Source organism: Diospyros lotus, chromosome 12, assembly GCF_014633365.1.
Source record: "Diospyros lotus cultivar Yz01 chromosome 12, ASM1463336v1, whole genome shotgun sequence".
NCBI lineage: Eukaryota > Viridiplantae > Streptophyta > Magnoliopsida > Ericales > Ebenaceae > Diospyros > Diospyros lotus.
The window spans coordinates 4,077,970-4,101,960 of NC_068349.1; the positions used below are offsets into that span (position 1 = coordinate 4,077,970).

Sequence of the window (23,991 nt, forward strand, 5' to 3'; positions counted from 1 at the left end):
TAGGGTTTTAGAGATGATTCTTGGGCCGAGCGGATATTGGAACATTGAGATTCTTCGGGCCGGGCCGGCCTAGCCGAGCCGAGCCGGGCTAGGATTTACCAATTAGAAATAATAAACTGGAATTAGAAGGCTACAGGACAAGTGGCCCGTTATGGGCCCAAGCCCAACCCATGTTCACCAATTACGAAAGGAAGAGAGCCCAACATTCTTATCTTATATAATTTTCTATATAAACCTATCTCTTCTATAAATCTCTCACTTTATCTCTTACGAATGGAAGAGAGCCCAAATTGTTATTATTATATATTGGACACAAAGATATTTGTATTTTTTTAAACTTATATTTAAGCAACATTTAAGTAGGTTAACAATATTAGCTCCACAAAAACGAAACCCTATCAATTGGGTGCGATTTCACGTTTTGGAGGCGCACCGCCGCGGCGCCACAAGGTAAAAACAAGAGAAGAGCGTGAAGATTGCCTTATCGCTCGAAGTCCAGATGGGAAAACCCTCGTCCATCGTGCAAATCCCGGAAGAACGGCGTTTTAGCCGGAAAATGAACGATCGATACTCACCCGAGTATGACACATCCGGCGACCGCTACCGTCGCCGTCGCAGTTTCAGCGGCAGCCCTAGCCGCAGTCGGAGTCGGAGTCCAGCCCACGGCAACGGAAGGTACGAAGAATACTCTGATTATCGCCGTGTCCGTAGATCGTATTCGCCTGATTACTCAAACCCTAGAAAAAGCCCTAGGTCCGAGAACCTGAGATCACAGAGAAGATCTGGCTATGAAGATCGCAAGAACGGGGCACCATCGTTCCTTGACCGCGATTACAGGAACGAAAGGGTGCCGGATGCCGACTCAGACGAAGAACTGAGAGGTCTGAGCTTCGAAGATTACAGGAGGCTGAAGCGCCAAAAACTGAGGAAGATGTTTACGGTGAAGAGTTATGTATGGGACCCGACGCCTAGCCCTCCTAGAAACGAGAACGATTCATATGACCAAGAACCTGAGGAAATCAGTGATAAGTACGGGCAGGAGAAAGAAAACGGCTATTCAAGTGACAAAGAGAAAGGAACGGATACAAAGGCCAAGCTAAACCGAGAAAGATCTAGGAGTCGCTCTCCTGATAGCGAGTCGGCATCAGAATCTGAATCAGGCTCGGACTCGGACGACTCACGTTCGAGGAAGAGCAAGAGTTCGCGACCCAGGCGTGGCGGGAGACGGAAATCAGGAAGCGAATCGGTTTCAGAGTCGGAATCAGAATCTGAGTCAGAGACAGAATCAGATGATTCACGGTCTGGGAAGAAGAGGAAGAGCAGGAGTTTGAGGTCTAGGCGTGGAAACAGGAAATCAAAACCAACAAGTGAGGATGAATCGGATGAGGTGAGTGATGACTCGGAAGAAGATAGGAGACTGAGCAAGAAGTCAAAGAGTAGGATGAGTAAGGGAAAGAAGAGCAGCAGGAGAAGTAGCCATAAGAAAAGGAGTAGCAGAAGGAAGAGTAGAGATAGGGAATCTACTGGAAGCGAGACAGAAGAAAGCGAGAGTGAGGGAGGATCCGATGCTGGCAGATCATCTGTTGATCGTGTGAATTCAAAGAAGCGCAAACATTCTTCTTCTTCCCTGTCTAAGAGGAGCAAGAAAAAGATGGAATTGGACTCTCGGAGTTCAAGTTTGGATGAGAGTTCAGATTCTCAAGCTGATGAAAAAAATAAATCTAAAACAGAGGATTCAAAACAGGATGAGATAGATAGGGAAGTCCTTGAGCTCAAAGAGATGATTGAATTGAGGAGGAAATCTGCTGCAGACAATGACCCGGTGGTTGGACCAATGCCATTGCCTAGGGCTGAAGGACATATAAGTTATGGGGGGGCGCTCAGGCCTGGTGAAGGTGATGCCATTGCTCAGTATGTGCAACAAGGTAAACGTATCCCACGAAGAGGTGAAGTTGGCCTTTCAGCTGAGGAGATTCAGAAATTTGAGAGCCTTGGATATGTCATGAGCGGCAGTAGGCATCAAAGGATGAATGCTATTCGTATCAGGAAAGAAAACCAGGTTTATAGTGCAGAAGACAAGCGGGCATTGGCAATGTTCAACTACGAGGAGAAGGCAAAGCGTGAACAGAAGGTCATGGTTGATCTTCAGAGACTGGTGCAGCGCCACATTGGACAGGATTCTGGCCCTTCTCATGATCCTTTTGCTGGGAGGGAAGGAGCTGATGCTTGATTGTCATATCATGTATGTCAATGCTGTTTCCTTTTTCCGTTGCTGCCTCTTAGTGGTTTCCTTTTGATTTGGATGCTGTAATCTTCAATATGCTTTAAGATTGTCAGCATTGATCACAGCAACAACAATCATAAACCTAATCCCGCTAGGGCGGGTTGGCTTTGGTATAATTGAGCCTTTTACAGTAATATATCATTTGAGGTTGTTTAATTGAATGACTTCTGCCTGTCTTTGGAGATTTTGTATTATCTGACTTGTGCTGTAAACAGGAGTTATATGACTGATTGGGATCTGAATTATTATAATGTCTGCTGTATGGAGCACCTTCATATTTGTCTGCACCTTCATATTTGTCAGCTATCATGGCTACGGCAACAACATATCAAGCCTTAATCTGTAGAGTTGGTTACATAAATTTCATTTGGCCAATTGTTTTTATCGACAGGCATTATCTTTTATAAAGCTTTTCTTGTGAATTGGGTTAGGGTTTCATAAAGTTCACAATCTGGGAGAAGAATATGAATAGAAAACCATCTGATTGGGATTGTTCAATCACAAATTCACAACCTTCTTGTAGCCCCAGTGCTGCAAGAAGAATGGACTTCCTGCTCTGCGTTTCTTCTTGCGGCTCACTTGCATTTCTTCAATCACAAATTCATAATCTTCTTTTAGTTGCTGCAATCACCAGCTACTTCTAGTTCCAAGCAGTGCTTTTGTGTTTCCTCATCAAATCCATCTAATTAGCTTTTCTTCTATTTTCAGTTTTCCAATAACCCACAACCTACTTCTAGTTCTGAGCGATGATTTACAAGGGTGAAATTGTTATATCGAATACTAGTCCAACTCATCGGGAAGCAAAAAGTCGGTGGGGGAAGCAGCAGCTGTGATTCATCTTAAATGAGGGCTTAATTTGGGTAAATGCGGGGGAGGGTTAATGGGGGGATGGGTAACGCAGGTTAGTGGGGCGTGGGTCATAAATGGGGACCTGTTAAATGGGTTGGGCGGGCCACTTCCCCGACCCACTTCCATCCCTAGCAACAAAATCAGTAAAAATTTAGTTGGTTTTGATATTTGGCTCAGGCGATGACTGATTTGGCCATACTTAGCCGACATAACCAGTTTTGAAATATATCAAGAGAGTCCAATGCCTTGTCGTTTTACCTGAATAGTTGTGTTGTCAGTGATACAGGGTCTCGAGTATTATTTTGACTTGTTATATGAGCATAATCATCTTACTCTGCACACTTGTACTCAGCTGGGAAAATTGAAAATCTAAATTCTCAACTAAATCAATTGGCAAATCAGTATGGCAATTTTGTGAAGAAAATAATGTTATTTGCAGTGTCTACCTAGTAATCTCATCACCAGACTCCCCCGTTCCTGTAGGACAAAAAAGCAAAGAAATTATTTTTCCTATTTCATAGTTAATTATGACTCTTTTACATAGAGGAAATGACTATTGCAGCAGGTAAGTTGTGTCGGATTTGTGGAAAGGCACGGCACTCCTCAGAGACTGGTTTGAAGGTGCAATGGAGGGGAGGGAGAGGGATGAAGCATTTGGCTTTCTCGGAGAATGGAGAGCCAAAGCTTGATGTGTTTCCAATTCCAACAGGTTTGATTATGTAATTGAAGCAACTATTATCTCCCTATGAGGTCGTAGACTGACGATAGCCATGGAAGAAATTCTTGGGGGCTCTCTGGTCTGATGGTTGAACTGGCTGGCTAACTGGGATTTTTGTTCAGTCGACGAATCAACTAATATGTCCAAGCCCGATGCATTTGTTTGATGAAGGTACATAAAATAATCTTACCTTTTATGAAATGATAGCTTCCCTCTTTCTCTTTCTCTTTCTCTTTCTTTTTTTCTTTTTTTTTTTTTTTTAACACACCATCACAAACACCTTTCATTTTTTTTTTCTTTTTTTTGTTAACACACCATCACAAACACCTTTCGTTCAATCCCACGATATCATCAGAAGATCAAGAAATGTAAATCAGAAGACTCAACGGCCAATTCGATCCGTAATCCCGTCATAAACGTGAAGACAACAAGTAATTTTTAATTTTCAAGATCACTTTGACTGTTAAATTTTTCACCCAACTAGGCCCAAAGAATATCACCCCAAAATGCACTTTGTTTGCCCGCAGAACTACGCGTTATATTTTTTCTAAAAAATATATATCTCATACACAAAATAACATAATTACTCTAAAAAAATTTAAACATACATCTAACACAATTGTTAGAATTCCAATTCAAAATATAAAATACTTTTAATCTCTTAAATATTTACAAAATCTAATGAAATTGTCAACTATTAAAAGATTTAATTTTAAAACTCTTTAAACTTTTTACATTTTAAATTTTTATTTTACAAATAGAATTTGCATGTTTAAGAATATTTTTATACTAAGATTAAAGATATTACTAACACCTTAACGAGTTAGTAAAAGCGTCAACTTATTTTTAACTGCCATCCCTACTCTCTCACTTTAGGCAAGGTCGACCCTATTTTGTACTAACGTACCAAGCCCAGGCTCGATCTGTTCCATTACCTCAATTTAACTTATCTTTAGACCTAATGATAGCTCAACATATTTCACATCACTAATTTATTTACTTTTTAAAAAAAATTAAATATGATATACAATAAATTAAATATTTTTTAAATTTTATTTGTAAACGCTTTTGTTTTTTTTTTTTTTTGTTACAAGAGTAAAAGTAAATGTTTCAAATTTACAATTTATAATGTTATTATTTTACCTAATCCAAAAACAATAATGTTATCATTAAAAAAACAGTTAGAACGTCTAATAAAGAAACATATTGGCATATTTATATCATAATTGTGCTTTTTTCTTCTTTTTTTGCCAAAGAAATGAAAATTGTGTTCATTTTATAAATGCACCATATATATAAATATATATTTATTGAGAAAAGGGAAATCAGAAAAGAAAAACTGAAAGGCAAAATTAAAATGTGCCTAATAAATGATTAGTTATCTACAAAAACAAGTGAGGTAGGACGGTTCTCATGGTTTATTACAATTTTGGGCCCAAATATAAAAATAATAAGATTTTGTTTTATTTGATGATCTAAATACAAAATATAGAATTATTTTCTGCACTAATTTTAACCACCATTTAAAATCACATCCTTTGAGCATCAAGGTAGGTAATATCCAAATTCTGTCAATATTTTAACTTCTAATCCTCCAAAATAGTTACCAGATTGGAGGACACCTCAAATGTTCACAAATCTATGATGTGAAACCCTATTCACACATTTCTCAATGGCAACGATTTTCTAACAAGGTAGAAGAACATTAAAGAAGAGAAGCCTCAAACATAACATAGGGTAACAATGCCCTTACAAGAGATGCATCCACGGATAAAAATGGCTAAAATTTATGTAGCCAACCAATCTATCATTAAAATTGGTGGAAAAAGCATGTGATGGCCACAGGAAGAAATGGCTGAAAAGCTAAAATTTATGTAGCCAACCAATCTATCATTAAAATTGGTGGAATAAGCATGTGATGGCCACAGGAAGAAATGGCTGAAAAGCTAAAATTTATGTAGCCAACCAATCTATCATTAAAATTGGTGGAATAGCATGTGCTGGCCACAGGAAGGACGCTGAGTATGGTATCAAAATTGGCAGCATTTGCATCTCGAGAGAGGAAATTAGTACTTAAATCAGTAATTACTAGTGACATAAAAACTTCTACAGAGAACTTGCATCTAGAGGAAATGCGCTCTCACACCTGCGGGAGAATATTTAGATTTTGCCAGGAATAATCATCAATTTCTAGTACCCCAAACACTTGTACTCAGTTTTGGAGAATTTCTTAAACTTAATTGCAAAACGTAACTTAAAAGATGGGGGACAGAATTTACCGTGCAGTGGGAAGGAACAAATCTCACGCTGCTGTCTCCAATATTCCAACTGCAGGATATAGATATATCATCATCATCATGAGTCATGAAAAAACAGATAAATCTCCAATATCCAAGTTCTGTTCCCAATCTTTGTGAAGCTGCCCTCAGGCCCCACATACACTACAGTCCCCATCTATTATTTCATTTAGCTGTGTGTCAGTCATCACATTACACTTCCTCAGGTTTTTCTAGCTCCACTTGTTGGATATATTCTTCAGAATTTGACCAATCATGCTCATCCCCTATCACCAGTTTCAAATAATGCCTTAATAGATTGAGCCCGAAAATGATGTCTCACCATTACTTGTTGAGTCTTCTGAGTACAACTCTGAATGGTCACAGCTTCAGATTTCTTCATAACTGGAACACTAATTCTGAATGGAATTAATAGAACCTGTGAGAGCATTTATAGCAAGAGATTGTCAAATAGTGCAAAAGGAAGCAAAGTTACCTTCTTGTGACTGCATTTTCGTCTAAACTGACATCATGTAACATGAGAGAGAGAGTAATTACTTCATTTCAACTAAGAATAATTACTCCATATAAACCTTGAAAACTAAGGGAAGTAAAATCTTCACATTGTCCGAATGCTAAAAATAAGTATTTCATTTCAACTAAGAAGAATAAACTCTCCTCTAGCAGAATCCAAATATTTGGTAAGGTGCACATTAGAACACAGCAAAAATAAAAAGTGATACTAAAAACAGATTAAGACTGAGGAATCACTCAACTAGGATAGTAATTGCATAAAGGGTCTTCAACTTTCTTTGTTGTCACAAACTATTTGCAGGACAAGATCAAATGCCCCTTTCTTTTTTCCCGAATGGTGAATAACCTTTGGCACCAAAAACACTTCCCTCCTGTTATAAACTGTCCATGCTTTTTTCTAATTTTGATATCATGCTTTAAACATTTTACATAACAATTCTAATACCAATTACAAGGAAGCAACAAATAAAGAAAGAAAATTCAAGAAAAAAGAATAAAAAAATGACAACTCTTTGTTTCTATAGGAAGGTAATGAACAGGCTTAGAGAGTAATTTGATAACTTCACCAGGCAGTCAAGTATGAACAGGATCTTCTACAAAGGAGACCAAAAATCTAATGAGATTATAACTTTTAAACCTTTTGTTATACTTAAATATAACAAGTTTCTTTTTAATTATAGCTGAGGTGTTTTCCACATTAAAATCCAAATGTCTAGGTTAACTTTATAGATCCAATTACAACATTTGTTTTCCTTTTTACGTATCCAGCTCCTAAATTTCAAATTATAACAATCACCCCTATGTAACTATACAGAATCAAGCAAAAATAGCAAGTCAGTCAAAGATACTTATACAAATTAGTAATCTTTAGAAGGGGTTTAGAGCCTTTGTACAAGCAAAGCTTATTAGTATAATTTTACTGGTGATTCTTGCCTAAACACACGTGCATTCAAATTCAATTTCTGTAGTAAAAATCAGATAATAAAAAACAAATTCTGTCAAAAAACAAAAGAACTAATATCCAGTAATTCTACTAATTCATAATTTTCATTCTCCTAAGTTATTCTTGCTGGATGTCACTGCACATCTGGTAGAACAAGAAACTAACTTGAATTCCACACAAAAGGGAAGTCCAAAGTTAAAAGAGTCGAGATGAATACAGTACCAATGCAGCTCTAGCATAATCTAGCTTGACTACCTAATTTGATTTTTTTTCTTAGTCTTGACAAAGAACAAAGATGGCATTAACAAAAAAGCACCAAAAGGAGACAGACCTTGTACAAAGCAGACAAATAACAACTAAAAAAGGATGATCATCCAAAAAGGCTAAAAAGGAATCTCAATAAAAGCGAAGATTCACTCTCATCCCACAAAAACAAGGATCACTCTCATCCCACAAAAACAAGGAAATAAGAATGGTTTCCTTCAAACTATTAATCTCTTTTTCAACACCCTTAAAAGATCAAATGCCACTTGAAGTCACTCAGACTAAAAACATAATCCATATGTAAGCTTAATTCTTGAAATTTTATTGAATCCGAGAGAAGCTATTTATACAAGACAAAATCCTACTTTATCACCAAGAAACTAGGAACAAATTCAAACTTAAAACAGTAACTAATATTCAATTTTAGGCTGTCTGTTATCTTCTGGTTTCAAACTTCAAACTAGAATTTCTCCCTTGAATCTTGGAGCTTTATCCCATCTACCAAACTTCCCTTTTTAAATCCTCATCTTATCCAACCAACTTATCTTTTTAAACTTTGAATACCTAATCTCATCCAACATATATAATTACAGCTTATTGTTAATCAAATGGATAGAGTGTTCATGTTTACTTAGCACATTGAAAACAATTTATGTACATATATACAAAAGCAAGCAGGAAACATGACTTTTGAGATCTAATTCCAGTCTGGTGAAATTTAACTGCATACATTTGCTTTCAGAACCTAAGTATCCTGAATCCAAATCCTTATTGTTTTATCTCCTTCAAGGCCAGCAGACGCAATCTTGTTCTCTTTAGGGTGGCATGATACTGAAATAACAGTATCGGAGTGCCCTTCAAGTTTTTGAACCATGCTTCGCCCTTGCAGATCCCACAAATAAACACAATTATCCTCTGAGCCGCTGACAATGTATTTTTCACCTGTCACTGAAAATGTGGATGTTATACAGTAGACATGGTTCACATGACCAGTATATATTTTCGAGAACTTTCCAGTCGTGAAGTTCCAAAGCCTCTGCATCCAAAAAGTGATTAAAAAATGCGATGTTAGCTTATTCATACAAATTTTTCTTTATGTATTTCTGAAAATAAACACCCACAAAAAAAAAAAACAAGCAATCACTTGAGTACTCTGGTTGCTAAAAAAGAAAATAGTACAAGGAACAAGTTCTCCATTACTAGAATCTTTATTTTTCCCTTTCTCAAAGCACCAACCGCCACAAGAGTACTTGCAAAACTTAGTTACAGAAACAGTAACGAACAAAAAAATCCCTGTTTTCCTACAATCAACAAGTTACAATATCAACACTCGAGTGGGACATAAACAATATAGCAAACGCCCAAAAAACTGTTCCTAGAAATTTTAAAGAAATTAAGTAAAAGAGACAATTATAGGTTAGAATGCAGGAACATACAGCATACAATGAACAGAATCAGAACTCACGAGAGTGTCGTCGAGAGTCGCCACGAGTATGAACTTGCCGTTAGGCGAGAACTTGGCGAAGCTCACGGCGGGAGCCTTATCGTCAATGAGCGTCATCAAGAGGGAACCAGTAGCGGTGTCCCAGATCTTGCAAGAGCCATCGTGACTGGTGGAGATGATAAGCGAGCCGTCGCGGTTGAAGTGGACAGAGGTGACCGGCATCGAGTGAGCGGAAATAACATGGACGGAGCGGCCAGTCTTGACGTCCCAAACCCTAACTGTCTCGTCGAACGAGCCGGAGACAATGAGGTTGGATTGGAGGTTGAAGTTGACACAGAAAACGAAGTCGGTGTGGCCGCGAAGCGTCTTGACGCACTCTGCGGCCCGTGCATCCCAGATCCGGATGGTCCGGTCGTCGGAGGCGGAGCAAATGTAGTGAGAGTCTGAGGACCAGGCGAGGTCGGAGACACCCTCGGTGTGGCCGACGAGGCGGGAGATTTGGGCTAGGGTTTCCGAGGACCACAGGATTAGGGTTTTGTCGAGGGAAGCGGAGGCAATCAACATCCCGTCGTTGGAGAACTTCACGCACGACACGGCACGGTGGTGCCCCACCAGGGTTTTGAGGTGTCTGTAAGGCCGCGACGGCGCTGATAGGTTGTTGTTGGAGTTGCTCGCCATGGCTGTGCTCCGCGAGCCACAGATCAAATCAGCTAAACAGTTCCCTTCCCCGCGACTCGCAAAAGTAGAATCGGTGATGACATATATATATCTATATCTTAATGCTGTCACTGTCAGCGTTCGTTCTTGTAGTTATTATTTTTATTTTTTTATTTTTTGTGAAAACTTAATTCAAAAATGCATAATAATTTAAAAAGATTTGACCATTTTATTAATTATTTTGGTTGAAAATAATAACCATATCTTTAAGATAAGTTACTATAAAAATATGAAATGAAAGTATGTTAATAATACCATCAAAAAGAAAAAGAAAAAAAAAAGAGAGGCTAACAACTAAATACTTTTTATTTTGTTATATAAAAAGACTGAATAGATTAATATATTTTAAATTTTGAGTCAATTTTTAATTTTATCCAGTTTTAACTTTTAGTTCAATTTAATTATTGAACTTTCACTTTTATTCTCCATCGGCCAAGCATATGTTCCATCTTATGTGATAATTGATGTGGCCTGTTGATGGTTTGGACACATCAAAAAACTTGTAATACCTCATTATTTGATAATTTTATTTTTAATATACCAAGTCTTAATGCCTTAAGTCATTTTATGTTAGGAATAAGGAGTTCCTGATGGATTTTGGCAAAATTGACAATTTAATGTTAATAAGTCAGGTATGTAGTTTGTATGGAATTATTTATTTTAATCAATATGCCCAAATTAGTTATGTAAAGTAAGAGATAACAATTCTTGAGCTAGTATGGGTTTGGTTGAGAAGTTAAATTATGAAAATTAAGTGTTTTAGTTAAAAAATTTAAGTCAGTAGTCTAAGTACTCAGTTGGAGATGTTAAAAAGTTAAAATAATCAATTGAAACTAATTGAAATGAGCTTCTCAGTCGATTATAGAGAGGCTTAAGTGTATATCTTCTCGAAACTTAAAACTAAAGACTTAAATCGACAATTTAATGTTAATAAGTTAGATATATAGTTTTTATGAAATTATTTATTTTAATCAATGTGCACAAATTAGTTATGTAAAGTAAGAGATAATAATTTTTGAGCTAGTATGGGTTTGGTTGAGAAATTAAATTATGAAAATTAAGTGTTTTAGTTGAAAAGTTTAAGTCGACGGTTTAAGTGATTAGTTTGAGATGTTGAAAAGTCAAAATAGCCAATTGAAGGTAATTGAAATGAGCTTCTCAATCTATTATAGGGAGGCTTAAGTGTATATCTTCTAGAAACTTGAAATTAAAGACTTAAGCTTTAAATAAAAGGTAAGGATAAAGATCTTCTAAAATTTGAAATTAAATACTTAAACTTTAAGTAAGAGGAGAGAATAAAGGCACTTTAGAAGTTTAAAGTCAAAGACTTAACCTTTAAGTAAAGGGTTAAATTGGGTGTAAAACATGCATATCAATTCGTTGATATGAACAAATTTTGTGGTGGAAGTTTAAGTTAAAGTTTGTGCATAAATATAAAAGAGGAAAAGTTGAAAAATATGAGAAGGAAGAGAAGCATCTAGCCGTGAGTCTCCATCTCCTTTCTCTTTTAACTTCAAGTTCTTCCAAACTTCTCGGGTCAAGTGATTTGACAAGATTAAGGAAAAATAATCCATAAGAAGGCAAGTTCATTGATCTCTTTCTCTCATTTAAATTCATGTTCTCTCTCTTATTTTTTTCATTTATGATCAATAATTCATCTCTCGAGTTTAAAGTTATAAAACTTGTAAAACTCCCATAATACATGTTTTTTTAATCCAAGTGCAAGGAAAGTCTTGTAAGGCTTGATAAAATGAGTTTTAAACATGGAAATTGATTTTTTTTTTGTAAGAAAATGCAATTGCAAGATTTAAGAATACCCAAACTTTGTTTTATCTATTTTATTCTCCTTGTTTTCTTTCCTTGTGGGGTCGTGTTTCTAGCCAAAGTGGGGTTTGAACCACCCCATGATTGTAAAGGAATGATGCTTTTTAATTAGAGTTAGGGCATATCAAAAATTGGCATTTGTGTGCCTCGATCTCGGTTGAGAGTATGCTTCCAAGGGTCTCTTGATATCAATAGTGTTCAAATTCCATGGCTTTTAAGCCTATATTAGTTGAAAATGAATCGTTAGCCATGTTAAGAAATGAAAGTATTAATGGCTTTCAAAGAAATTAAAGCATGTAATGACTTGGCCAAGCTAATGCATAAAATGTGTATCATGGGCATGAGACTTCATTAGCATATGCATTCTTAGATATATTTTACATGTGTTGTGAACATGACTTATTTTTGAGCTCATGAATTGATGAAAAGTGTTAACTGTGCCTCGTATAATAATTGTACTTCTTTTTTCACAAGTTGAAGCACACGATAGATTATTCTACGAGGTTTAGTTACGAGCCATGGCTTACGCCCATTTGGTGACGACCATAAGCGAGGTTACTCCTTATTGGTGATGACCAGAGGTTGAGAGGGACTTTGATCTTAAATTAGTTATGTTTCCAATTTTTTTTTTATTGCAGGTATTAAGCCTCAGGCTGGTATGTATTTAATTTATGTGGGCCGAAAGGCCATATGTATCACCGGCATGCATTTGTATATATTTATGACATGTTATGCGTGAATGTTCATGCATGGATGAGTAAGTGGATGTAGTTAATGCTTTTCAATAGAATGGTTAACATTTACTACTCATATATCTCTCTATTTATGAATTCTGCATTTAAGTTTGAATTTTATGCTTGTTGAGTTTTATGGCTCATACTTGTACTCTTCATCATTCCAAGTAAAGGCAAAGGGATAGCTACCGAAGAATCTGGTGAAGCAAAGGACTAGTGTGCGTGGTCGAGGCACCTTCAAACCTAAAAGATTTTTGGGATCATTTTGTGGATATACATGCTCACCTTTTACTTTTGGAAAGTTGTATATAATATGTGTATAAGGGACAAGTAGTTTCATATGATGTATGCATACCTCAAGTATGTTTTGAGGCTTTTAATGAATTACTAATGAATGTTATTTTGAGTTTGTTCCTCAATTTCTATGTGAGTCAGTGAATGATCGTATGAATTTTTATTTTTTTTAGTCATATAGATAACACCTGCTCTCAGGGTAATCTAGGAGCAGGTTGTTACCCGACTAGTCTTGTGATAGCTGGGCGCCAGGCGATGCCCATGCCTGCGGCCGCACGCTTGGCCACGCAGCCAAAGGCGCCAACTGTGCGCCCCAGGCTGCACCATGTGGGTGGCCATGTGCCACCCACCCCTTCTCCCTTGCTGCCACGTGGCAACATGTGGGAGACCCTTGGTAGCTAAATTTCCCCCCTCGGCTGAATCCTCCTCTTCTAGCGCCTATAAATAGCGTTGTTTCATCGCTGTAAATGCTCTGTAATTTTTAATGCGCCGAAACTCTGCCCGTGTGTGTACGTGAGGTATAAAAATGTTTTAAATTTATTTAATAGTGCTATTTATGAATTAGTCGCATGTTTAACTAAATTAATTAGCGATGTGTCGGTGATAATTAAAAATTGACTGCGCGTTTAATTAAATTATTTTTATTTTATAATTGTTTAGGAATTGGAACGTGAAATCGACACGCAGTTTGAGATTAACACGTGGTAAGGATTTTAATATGCTTTGTGTGTAAATTTATTATGACATGGCTTGTATTAAACTGTGGGAGAAGTATCTAGGTATGGGGCTATAGATTTGGACCGTGTGAGTCTCGAGATGGGGTCCTAAATGAAATCAGTAGGGCCACCAAAATTCGGTTTAGGGTGAGGTGGACAGGCCTGCATGCATGATACACTTCACATTATTCTATAATTGTCATGCATTTTAATTTACCGCAACTCATATTACTCTTACTGAGTCCCCGGGACTCACCCTTGTATTTTCCCACTAACCTAGCGATGGCTTGGGATCCGAGAAAGGAAAGGCGGTGTTGATAGAAGAGCCGCCAGTTGGCAGCGATCGTTAACCGTTAGGTGTGAGTTAATCCCCAAATGTTAATAATGTAATGTAACTACTGTGTGTTAACTATGAGTGTCGGATATGACTTAACCTGAAGTAAACCGGAACCTAGTTAAGGTTCCCACTATGAGTAAACTCAGTAGAGTAGGGAACTTGTACCTGTCGGCTATGGCCATAAACTGAGATATGTTTAATTATGTTTGGTGGTTGAAGTAATTTATGATATTTTATGGTATTTGTTTGAAATTGGATTTATGCTCTAAGGGCCCAATCAGGTACGAGGCTTGGGTGAGTTTTCGCTGTCATCGCAATTGACTCCCGAGTTCTTGTCCGGTCGAAGGTGGCAAAGCCTGGACCCCACCTAGGGCGCCCATATTATTTAAAAGTTCTATATTGACAGGGGCATAGTCATCATTCGATGCAGGCCCAAATTATAATGCGTGTCATGGTGGTACCTGTTAGTGGGGGCCAGGGCGTCACACGTCCTGCCTCGACCCATTCACTTAAAACCCATTATGTTCATCCTTTAGTTAGGGTTTTAACCCCTCTATGCGTCCTTGCCCCCACCACCTTTTTCAACTTCCTTGTTACTTCAATCCTTTTGTTGCTGACCACTCTATTCTTCTCCATCATTCACTAGCAACTTCATCACCCTTCACCGCCAGCAACCTCATACAATAATCGCGTTGACCAGCCATCGCTAACAACCAAGACTGACGACAGCAAAAGGTAACCAGAAAAGTAAAGGTTGTGGCCGGAGAAATCGTGTTAGAGATGACCCTCGACCGGTCTTCAGTGTTAAGAAAATAGCAACGACCATGGCCAAACCATCAAGCCATGGTGACTATGAACAAGGAATCACGACCTTTGACTGATCAGAGAACATGTGATACCAATCGATCTTCGTTGAAAGCAAAGAGACGCGCAAATAGAGAAGATGCAACTGAGAGAAGCTGAATAGTGACAGTCAACGGAGCCCACTGACGAACGGCAACGCGATCTTGGCACGACGCCAATGGCCGCCGGCAATGACCATTTCTCTGATTATTCGACATGGCAACGCCTTTATACCTGTTAAAGTCACTACTGGAAAACCCCATGGTTGCTGGCGACACAACCACAGTAAAGAAAAAGACAACCATGGCAAAAAAGGCAGTGAATGGCTAATGCAAGACAATCTTCTGAAATGGCAAAACAATACTATTTTGCTCATCAACGGACCACATCAACTATGACGTAAGTTAGGACATACACTTTACCGATCAAGAATAAAATTGAAATAAAAATAAAAATTCGATTACTAAATTAAAGTAAAGGTCAAAACTGAATAAAATTAAAAATTGACTCAAAATTTAAGATATATCAATCTATTCGATCTATAAAAAATAGAAACGAACATTTACTTCACACACTTTAGTATTAATTATTTCTGTATTTTACTTGTACATTATGTTTAATAAAAGTTCTCTATATATTTTAAATTATTAATCAATAATGCTAATTTAAAAAATTGTTACTTTTTATTTTATCTTACATATTATGAAAAAGATACTCTTATCAAAGTCGAAAGTAAATAATAAATCGTGCACACAACCTGGTCGAAGTCAATGGAGTAACATGTTCACTCTCTGATCTGATCTGCTTCATAGCAGATAGTTTGTTCTGATGGAACTGATGGGGACCTATAATGAATCTTATAATTTGATATGGAACTGATCCGGATAAAACTCATAATCATGAGTTTGAATATCCGTTAGAATATGAGCGCATGGAAGAACGAAGATTCCAAATTATTTGGGAACTTCATCCAAGCTCAAAATATCACCCAAGCCATATCCTTATCCCTGTAGAGATTATTAATGATATTGCTTCAAGAGCATGCACGGGGAAATCACTTGATCAACAGACCTGTGCTCCTGTTAAGAGGCACGGATGATTTGGACAAATATTCCGGTGATAAAGATTTCATTGATCGGTGCAGGGAAAAGATGAATTAAATTTTTATTAAGAACAAAAAGTAACGTTATCATAACACAGATGGGCTGGCGGTGGGTGGGGCCACATGCTTCAAGTAAGAACATTGGATGGGTTGGGTAGGGTAGTGTTACAAGAAGTTTACTTTCAAATTTACCTTGAAAAGTATCATCCACAATGTTGGAGACTGACTTTACAATCTGCGCCTGCTATATAGTTGTAAAACCAACCAACCGATAGGACCATATTCCCAACAATTTTAAGCACATACCAAAAGATTAAAAAGATTAACAGCAGGGTGGCTGCCTCCTCCTCCTCCTACTTGAGATGATGTGAGGGGTGAAAATGATCGATAAAACTACTCCTGCTGATGATAATCCTACGTATTCTCTTTTTGGTAAAATATACTAGTAAAACAAAGGCTTGATGAACTTGATTGATATCTAATACCATCTCTCTCTCTCTCTCTCTGCAAGTAGCTAGCTCTTCTGCAGTATCGGCAGTCAAAGCAGCAGCAGCAGCAAAAGGGCTGTTATTAGGTTTCCCACAAGCCGTTTGATTCACCCACACAACACCATAATAATAACTCAGCCTCATGGACCCTCCCTCCTCTTTTATTGTATCTGCCAAGAAACACGCGCATAACAAGACCATGAATGGTACAAAACAAGTATAACTGCTGAATCACGCGCACAAATGAATGGTTCATATGCATCAATGCTTGTTGAATTGAAAAATTCTCTCGAAAAGGAAACAATAAAAGAGAGGAAGAGGGTAGCCATTTCCATTTAATATCACAAAGTGCAGTTTTTTCAGTTAAGAACTCAGAAACCTTGGAAGCTAAAACAGACTCTTATGTTGCACTGAGGTTGTCACGACAATATTATCATTTATCATAAGGGGGAAATAAAAAGCCCTATCACTACTGGATCAAATTCTTCATCACTGATTTATGAATCAGCCACCAACCACTTAACTCTCAATCTACACACACAGAACACTCAAATTCGCACATTTAAGAATAAGCACTAAAACATGAATCACCATGTCACGACCAACTTGTTATTTTTATTTTTACTTATTTTGCTAAAATAGTTAATTATTGCTTTCATTATCTGATTATTCTTAGTTATGGAGTAGTGGGGAGATAGTGATCAAGGAGCAGTTACTAGTAGTGAAGAGTGATAACTGCTCTATAGAATTATGGACTGCTTGTATATACAGCCATAACCCTCATGGTCGGGATATCAATGTATGAATTATTAAGTTTATTGAATTCTCTCTGTTCTCTCTCAAGTTCCGTCTATTTTTCTCCCCCCATTCTCTCCTCATTTCTGTCAGTTCTCCCTCATTTCAGTCTATTCCCCCCCCCCCCCCCCCCCTCCCTTCAATTCGTATGATTTCTCCCTTAATTTCCAGTTCTATCTTCTAAGGAAACATCACTTAGGACTAGGGTCCTGACACACCAATACTACTATTACATATGGACGTTGCACACAAACATCATGCATCATACACAGAGTGAGAGAGAGAGAGAGGTACCAAACTCTCTCCGTGACCACAGCTTCCAGTTCTTGCCTTACTAGGCTTGTCTGTCAGAGAACCAGAAAGTCCACCTCATCAGAACTTTCCTCATAAATTACAAAATTGGCATCCCGGCCATCCTCATTCCCGCTACCCTGATCACTATTATAGCTACCTTCTGATGAACTCACAAACAGTGTTCCATCTGATGTATGACTACTTGGCTGTGAAGGCGAGCTAAAATCGCTGTAATCACTGCCAATCATTTGATCAATCTCGACAAAACTGCAAAACAAGCCGTCCACAAAAGAGAACATGTTTTTGGTAAGTGCAGCAATTGTAAATATAGTTATAGGTTCCTTCACATTTCAATATATGCAAGGATAAACAAACCTTGCTTCAGGAGGGAACTCAGCCAGCAGCCTGAAGCCTGGCCTTTCTTCTAATAGTTGCTTCTCAGGAATGAAGCTGTACGGGAGGCACCATATTAGAATATAAAAAAACAAAATGCATCAAAAATTTATTAGAGCTACACTCATAGGAACAGCCACCAAATATAGGGCAACATGGAAACAACCTTTTGCTGTAACATCTGTGGTACCAATCACCTTCAGATGCCAAACCTTCTCTGTTGGATATGTCCTATTGAAAGGTAAAGTGAATTTTCATAAGGAAAAGCTCCAAAATTATTTTTCTGAAACACAAAAACATAAAACAGGAAAAAGAAATAACAAAATAAAGCATTGTGATCATATAATGTGAGGCAAAACAAACACAAATCACAATGGACTAAAATTGAAATTTCTTTCCACTCACAAGATGTCTAAGCATCTTAAAATCACCCGCAAGAACTGCTGTCAAAAACCGTGCAATTTCCACCTGCAGAAAGCAAAATTTAGAGAGAGAGAGAGAGATTTTAAACAGTCCAACCCTCGATAGAGAGAGGGCAAAACTTACCTCCTTAAGATGCATACAGTCACGTAAAATCAAAAACTCCAGCAGACTCCCACCCGCACTGCCTAAAAGGTTCCTGGACAACAGAAGGTGACATAATCCAAGAAAAGAGTAAGGAAATTCCACAAATGATATAAACAGAAGACTAAGACAGAAAGGCCGGAGATTGATCTCCATAGGAAACAGTCCAACCTTAGAAAGGCACCGGTGATTGAGTAGGAAGTTGAGAAGTCAACATATTTCAGCTTCCGGAAACCCTGCAAAATGATTGATATAAGAGCTTAGGGTCAGAATCAGACAATTTCTGCATAAACCATTTGAAATCAGTAATGCTGCTATTATAGTTAACTGACCTTGCTACAAAACACTCAAAACTAAAAAGCATATCATTTTCATTGCCGTAACTCTCCAATGCAATATCAGACAATTTTCAGACCATTCCACTGTTTTTGATGACATGCTAGCCAAATTAAATGTAGATTTTTGCCAAGTAAATATCTTAAATTATTCATAAACACAAGCAAAAATTTCAAATATAATACAAAAATGCTGTTGTTAAAGTTTGAATTGACTTGCGTACAGCAGCCACCTGTTGTGTACCATAATGACAGTTCTAATCATGGTTAGAACAATTACTGGTTGGTGAAGTATAAACAATAACAAATGTGCCCATTGGAAGTTTTTTTGCCATATAAGTCAGTAAGTCAATCAGTACTACCTCTCCCACTTACATGATTCCAACCAAAAAGAACATAAATCACCCTGAAAATTTGTAGCTTCTAGTTGTTCCTAATTCCAACGTGCAATGTATTGTGAAATAAGAAACTAAAAACAGCCGTGTTAGGTGAACTCGGATTGACATGACACTGAATTGAACTGCAGAATTTCCGTCCAATCAAGCTAGAGCATTTTTTGGTCTCTGTTCAGCACAATATAAAGTGTGAAACAAATACCAAAGACTTTCACAAGGATGGCACTTATCATTTTGCAAAGATGGATTGGGAACAAAGTTTTGCAGCATTACACATCAAATTGAGAATTAAAAAAAAAATAATAATAATAAGTAAGGTTAGTCATTGCATGATAGTTTCAACTCTTCAGAAACACACCTTCACAAGTATACGGACTTTGTGGTCATGTAGCTTAAATCCTCTAAGAGCTAAGGAAGTCAGATGAGGACAATTGTTCACTAAATCACTGCAGGTTGGCAATTTCAAACTGTCATCTCTACCTGGAAATAACATAGAGAAAATAAGCAGCTCAACTTTCAAGAGAAAGAATGCAGGAACAGAATAAAGATGAGGAAATACCTGTTTTTGAAGATTCAAAATACAATCGCTCTATCAAGTGACAATGTTTGCTCACTGATTCCAACGTCTGCCTCAATTCAACATGACTGTACAAGAGAACCAATCCTTTTAAATAAATTAAGCAAGTTACAAAAAAGAAAAAGGATACGACAAGGAAAAGTAATAATATGAATAATTAACAAGGCTATCTTTGCTACAACCCATTTTAAAAAGCTAGCTTTTTGCTATCTTTCATATTAACATATTATAAAAAATGATAACAATACCCTTAAAGTAAGATGAATGTGACAAAAAAAGAAGTTACACAAATTGTGAAATACATCTTCTCCCTTTCCCTATGGTGGAAAAAAGAAAACAAATAATTTAAGAGATGTGGGGTCCACCCTAGTGGGATTAAGGCTTGGGGGGGTTGTTGTTGAAAAGCAGTAAGTCTAGAAGTAAAAGGATATCATTGCTATTTATCATGTGTTAATTTGGTTAGATTTATTTTGACACAAAAATCCCCACTTTTACAACATGTGAAGCTCCTAAAGGGAATGTTCAATCTTCATGCATCGTGAGATTTATTGTGGATTCAAATTGATAAGATGTCCAAGCATTTGAGAGCTGCATAATTATTTTTCCAGTTGATTGTGCCAACACCATTAAGACCAAGTCAATTAGAAGCACTGGAAATTCACTTTTCAACTGGCAAGGAATGCATGAACTGCAGGTCAAGAAGGTGCCGATACTAATAATGCTAAAGATTGCTGAATTTTATTTGAAAAAAAATGTCAACATAAATGTGCTGAATTTGCTACTGAAAATGCTGTCTAATAAAGAAAATGTCCAACAGTATCCAACAAAATATCAACACGTCAGTTGTGATCTCTGAATTTCTTTAACAAACCTTGGTAAGACTGAACGATTATACTAGTGTTTACTGACCTCAAACGGTCTTCTCCAAATATCAAATAATAAAAGAAATGTTACAAGGATGTCTAAGCATTCATTAAAATTCGAAGGATGTTCAAGTCATAAGTTCAACAAACTTCTCATCCTGTCAACTTAGAATAATAAGCAAGTACAGTGATGGTTTGGTACTGCAAAAAAGGATTACAGCAGCAGAAAATTTGTTCCGTTGATATAGCCCATTCATCAGTTTACTCTGCTGTGACCATTTTTTTTTTTTTTTGGCATGTAAAAAGAAAACAAATTATGAACTTGACAAAAAATCAACTTCAGAAATACAAAAATATTCAGCAGCCACATAAAACATGCTTAGTACCATCTAAGAGCACAAAAGGCCAGCAATTAATGCAGCAAAATTAAGAACCCAGAAATATAACTTACAGGCCAACAATCTCAAGATCAAGGAGATACGAGCAGGTTGACAGTGCTACAGAGAGTGCTGCATTATCCATTCTTTCAATATTGTAAAGGTGCAACCTCCTCAAAAGAGCCCTTACAATTACAGGACAAAGAACAGAGTCAATATAAAAATGTATGTCCTCTCTCTCTCTCTCAATATATATATCCATGCATGTATGATTGGTGAGAGCCTATCCCCACCAGCAGATGTAACTATTCCCCAGTTATGGGTAGATGCCCAATCAGGCATGACTGCCAAGTTCAAAGACCCATCATGCTAGGTGCTACCCAGAGTAAGGTGGGTTTGAACTTAGGACCTTAACTTACTAAGGTTTGGTCCAATTCCTTAATTGATTCCCCAAATGTAAACTAATGCATTACCAATTTTTCTTAGAACATACATACCCTGGAGCATCAATGTCCCCACTCAACGAACTTAAACATGATCTTGTTAAAATAGATGACTCCTTTCCTTGTCTAGATCTTTTATCATTCCATGAAAATCCAGATGCATCTGTAGAATTCCTGATTGTGTAGACAAGTGGCTGAGAAGATCCAAGTGATGCAGTTGGCCCTGGTACTATGCCAAGCTTAAGAGACCTAATTTCAGAAAAGTCAAAAAGAAATTGCACATCTGTTATAGCAGTTGGAAAAAGTGAAATAAAACAAATGGAAGATACGCCATCAACTTAACCACCACGAGAAGGAAAACCAACAAATTGCTAACAAAAGCTAATCAGAGATGTAATATACAAGCATATTTGTAAAGCCAATGCATGCTTTAACTTCAAAACATTTAAAGGTTAAGTACTGTTGTTAAAAGGTACCAGACAACCTAAAGAGAGCAGCGAGTCATATCAATCACAAATTTCTAAAAATATTTTGGCATTCCTTCAACCATTTATGCTTTAGCAAGGATAAATTAATAATAGTTGGTTAAGTTAATTATCTTGCATTCGAGAGCCATGCTCTGAGCAAAGTTTATCATGGGATCAAGCATGGGAAAATTTAAAAAAGTATCATAATTGGCTGCAGAGCACCCTTAGGGATCAAAATTTGGAGGAACACTTAAAAAGTGCCCAATACCAGTATCTGGATCAATTTAACACGGTTTATATAGTCTTTTTGATGAAGGGACAAGAGTCATACATCTCTTTATTAACCTGCTCATCATGGATGCAGCAGTACATCCTCATGGCAAGATATGGAACTCAGCAACTTTTCTCTTTTGCAAGAGTAGAACTCCCCCCCCCCCCCCCCTACATGTGTGTGCGCGCGCATGTGTGCAGGCACGCACCCACTAATCGTAAATAGAAATGTGTTAATTTATTTATGCACCAGCTACAAAGAGAATGATGGTTATTAATTAAACAAAAACCTTGCTAAAAGGTCCAACTAAACCTTAGCCTCCAGGAATAATTATGCAACATACAAGTCATATCTTCTGTCTTGTAAACTTCCATGCCTATTAATCCACAAATTCCACATTAAAAAAAGGAAGTGATCACTAAGTCATCAACTGCTCTCATTTCAAATAAGCCACAGGTACTGTTCTCTCTGTATTACTAAGTCATCAACCAAGACAAAAAGGATGTGATCACTAGGCCAGTAGAACCGTGAAACTAAAAACCCCATTTGATGATGTAGCCCTACTCATTTCCACTTGTAGAAGGCAAGAGATGCTCAAAGAGGAAGGTAATAACATAATAATAACTGAAAAATTAAATCATAAAAATCCCTTACTGAAGAACTTTGCCGGCTCGTTGAATCATTGTAGATACAACCAAGTTATTGACCTTAGGGACTACTGTCCTCAAGTCAATATTGGCATAGCACAAAGGATCCAAAGCACACTTATGGAAGAAAGAACAGGTAGCTGCAGCATGGCACACACTTTGTGTATCAAGCATAGAGAATACCTACAGAACAGCAAGTGACACGCATTAAAATTGCACACTCTAATTAGCAATCCTATCAAATCCAAAACTGTGAGCATCAATACGTTCCATCTAGAGAAAAATACAGCTTCCAAGAATGTTCGTTTACAGTTCCCAGTGTGAAAACTAGAGTTGAGGCTCTTTAAGTTCACAGATACGGTGCAATGTCCAGGTGGTCTCCGGACAAATTATGCAGTATGAAAGAAAAAGCCGCTGCTTCAAAACGCCTTCCAATTTAGAAAGAAGCAAGTAGGATACATGCTCCAAGTCCACAAACCAGAAGCAAAATTAAAGCATTTTAAATCGATTGTGAAAAATTCCGCGAGTGCAAATATGCCCTCGCGACCACAATTCACCACTCGAATCTTAGAAATCACGCTACAATTAACAGAACAAAATCAGAACGAATCCGAAACCTTGCAGGATGCAAATCTTTGCATTTCCCTAACCAAACATTAACATTGAATACGAAGGAAGAGAACACATACTTTGATGGTGAGATCAGGAGGGAGGGCCCAAACCACGGCGTTGTGGACCGTGGCGCGCTTTCTGGCGGATCTCTTGCCGGCTTCGAGGAGGGAGGAACCGAGCCTCATGGCGCGGTCGATCATGTCGTTGCGGTCCGAATCGGAAGCCCTAGAGTCGAGAAGGCGGTCGAAGGAGAGGTCTAGAGAGAGGGGCGGGGAATCGGAGAGGCCAAGGAAAGATTCGAGGAGGCTGTCCATCGGGTCGGGTTTCGGAACCCTAGGGTTGGCGACGAGAGGGTCGGAGGAGCAGCACGGCCGCTTGGCCATGGAAGGGCTGTGGACGAGGAGAGTATCCATATCGGGTGGAGGACAGAGAGCGAACGAATGAGGGAGAGAGAGAGATGTGCGTGTTTAGTAAGGTTCTAGGAGTGTCATGATCGTACGGACATAGGGCAATGACCGCCACGTAGGGCGGGGATTGGGTGCTACGAGTGCCTGGCGCGCGTGCATAGCTCGCCGGCTGACTTGGGGGGGG

At 37.8% G+C, this 23,991-nt stretch overlaps 3 protein-coding genes across 6 annotated transcripts; 1 reads left to right on the forward strand and 2 right to left on the reverse strand.

Moving 5' to 3' along the window:
• The first annotated feature begins 362 nt into the window (after nt 1-362).
• Nucleotides 363-2,445, forward strand: LOC127786868 (uncharacterized). Its single transcript, XM_052314579.1, has one exon. It carries the CDS (start codon nt 500-502, stop codon nt 2,228-2,230), a length of 1,731 nt encoding a protein of 576 aa, XP_052170539.1. The 5' UTR covers nt 363-499; the 3' UTR covers nt 2,231-2,445.
• A 2,936-nt stretch (nt 2,446-5,381) lies between these two features.
• On the reverse strand, nt 5,382-10,059 carry LOC127787317 (COMPASS-like H3K4 histone methylase component WDR5B). 3 transcript variants are annotated; one of them, XR_008020138.1, is made up of 5 exons: nt 9,334-10,059; nt 8,599-8,904; nt 6,471-6,566; nt 6,131-6,179; nt 5,382-5,997 (listed from the first exon to the last, which is right to left on the reverse strand). XR_008020138.1 is itself a non-coding variant. In XM_052315291.1 (3 exons), exons 1-2 carry the CDS (start codon nt 9,988-9,990, stop codon nt 8,614-8,616), a joined length of 948 nt encoding a protein of 315 aa, XP_052171251.1. In that variant the 5' UTR covers nt 9,991-10,059; the 3' UTR covers nt 6,118-6,566; nt 8,599-8,613. The 3 variants fall into 3 exon arrangements, 1 of the variants encoding a protein (XP_052171251.1); XR_008020137.1 differs by lacking the exon at nt 5,382-5,997 and having other exon boundaries at nt 6,118-6,179; XM_052315291.1 differs by lacking the exon at nt 5,382-5,997 and having other exon boundaries at nt 6,118-6,566.
• A 5,861-nt stretch (nt 10,060-15,920) lies between these two features.
• Nucleotides 15,921-23,881, reverse strand: LOC127786640 (F-box protein At4g02733-like). Of its 2 annotated transcripts, XR_008020020.1 has the most exons (13): nt 23,478-23,876; nt 22,796-22,971; nt 21,458-21,652; nt 21,035-21,145; nt 19,703-19,788; nt 19,502-19,623; nt 18,585-18,649; nt 18,396-18,468; nt 18,255-18,317; nt 18,016-18,080; nt 17,832-17,906; nt 17,457-17,723; nt 15,921-16,537 (listed from the first exon to the last, which is right to left on the reverse strand). XR_008020020.1 is itself a non-coding variant. In XM_052314169.1 (12 exons), the coding sequence occupies exons 1-12, from the start codon at nt 23,811-23,813 to the stop codon at nt 17,510-17,512; spliced, it is 1,581 nt and encodes a 526-aa protein (XP_052170129.1). In that variant the 5' UTR covers nt 23,814-23,881; the 3' UTR covers nt 16,652-17,509. The 2 variants fall into 2 exon arrangements, 1 of the variants encoding a protein (XP_052170129.1); XM_052314169.1 differs by lacking the exon at nt 15,921-16,537 and having other exon boundaries at nt 16,652-17,723; nt 23,478-23,881.
• Nucleotides 23,882-23,991: the final 110 nt, after the last annotated feature.

What these genes read in the sequence shown, in the direction of transcription:
- LOC127786868 (XM_052314579.1), top strand. Translation starts at nt 500, where the DNA reads ATGGGAAAACCCTCGTCCATCGTGCAAATCCCGGAAGAACGGCGTTTT.
- LOC127787317 (XM_052315291.1), bottom strand. Translation starts at nt 9,990, where the DNA reads ATGGCGAGCAACTCCAACAACAACCTATCAGCGCCGTCGCGGCCTTAC. An exon ending in CGACTCTCGACGACACTCTC is followed by an intron (nt 8,905 to 9,333) that starts GTGAGTTCTGAT and finishes TTTTGGATGCAG; the next exon opens with AGGCTTTGGAACTTCACGAC.
- LOC127786640 (XM_052314169.1), bottom strand. Translation starts at nt 23,813, where the DNA reads ATGGATACTCTCCTCGTCCACAGCCCTTCCATGGCCAAGCGGCCGTGC. An exon ending in AAGTCCGTATACTTGTGAAG is followed by an intron (nt 18,650 to 19,501) that starts GTGTGTTTCTGA and finishes ATCATTTTGCAG; the next exon opens with GGTTTCCGGAAGCTGAAATA. An exon ending in GAGTTCCCTCCTGAAGCAAG is followed by an intron (nt 17,724 to 17,831) that starts GTTTGTTTATCC and finishes CTTGTTTTGCAG; the next exon opens with TTTTGTCGAGATTGATCAAA.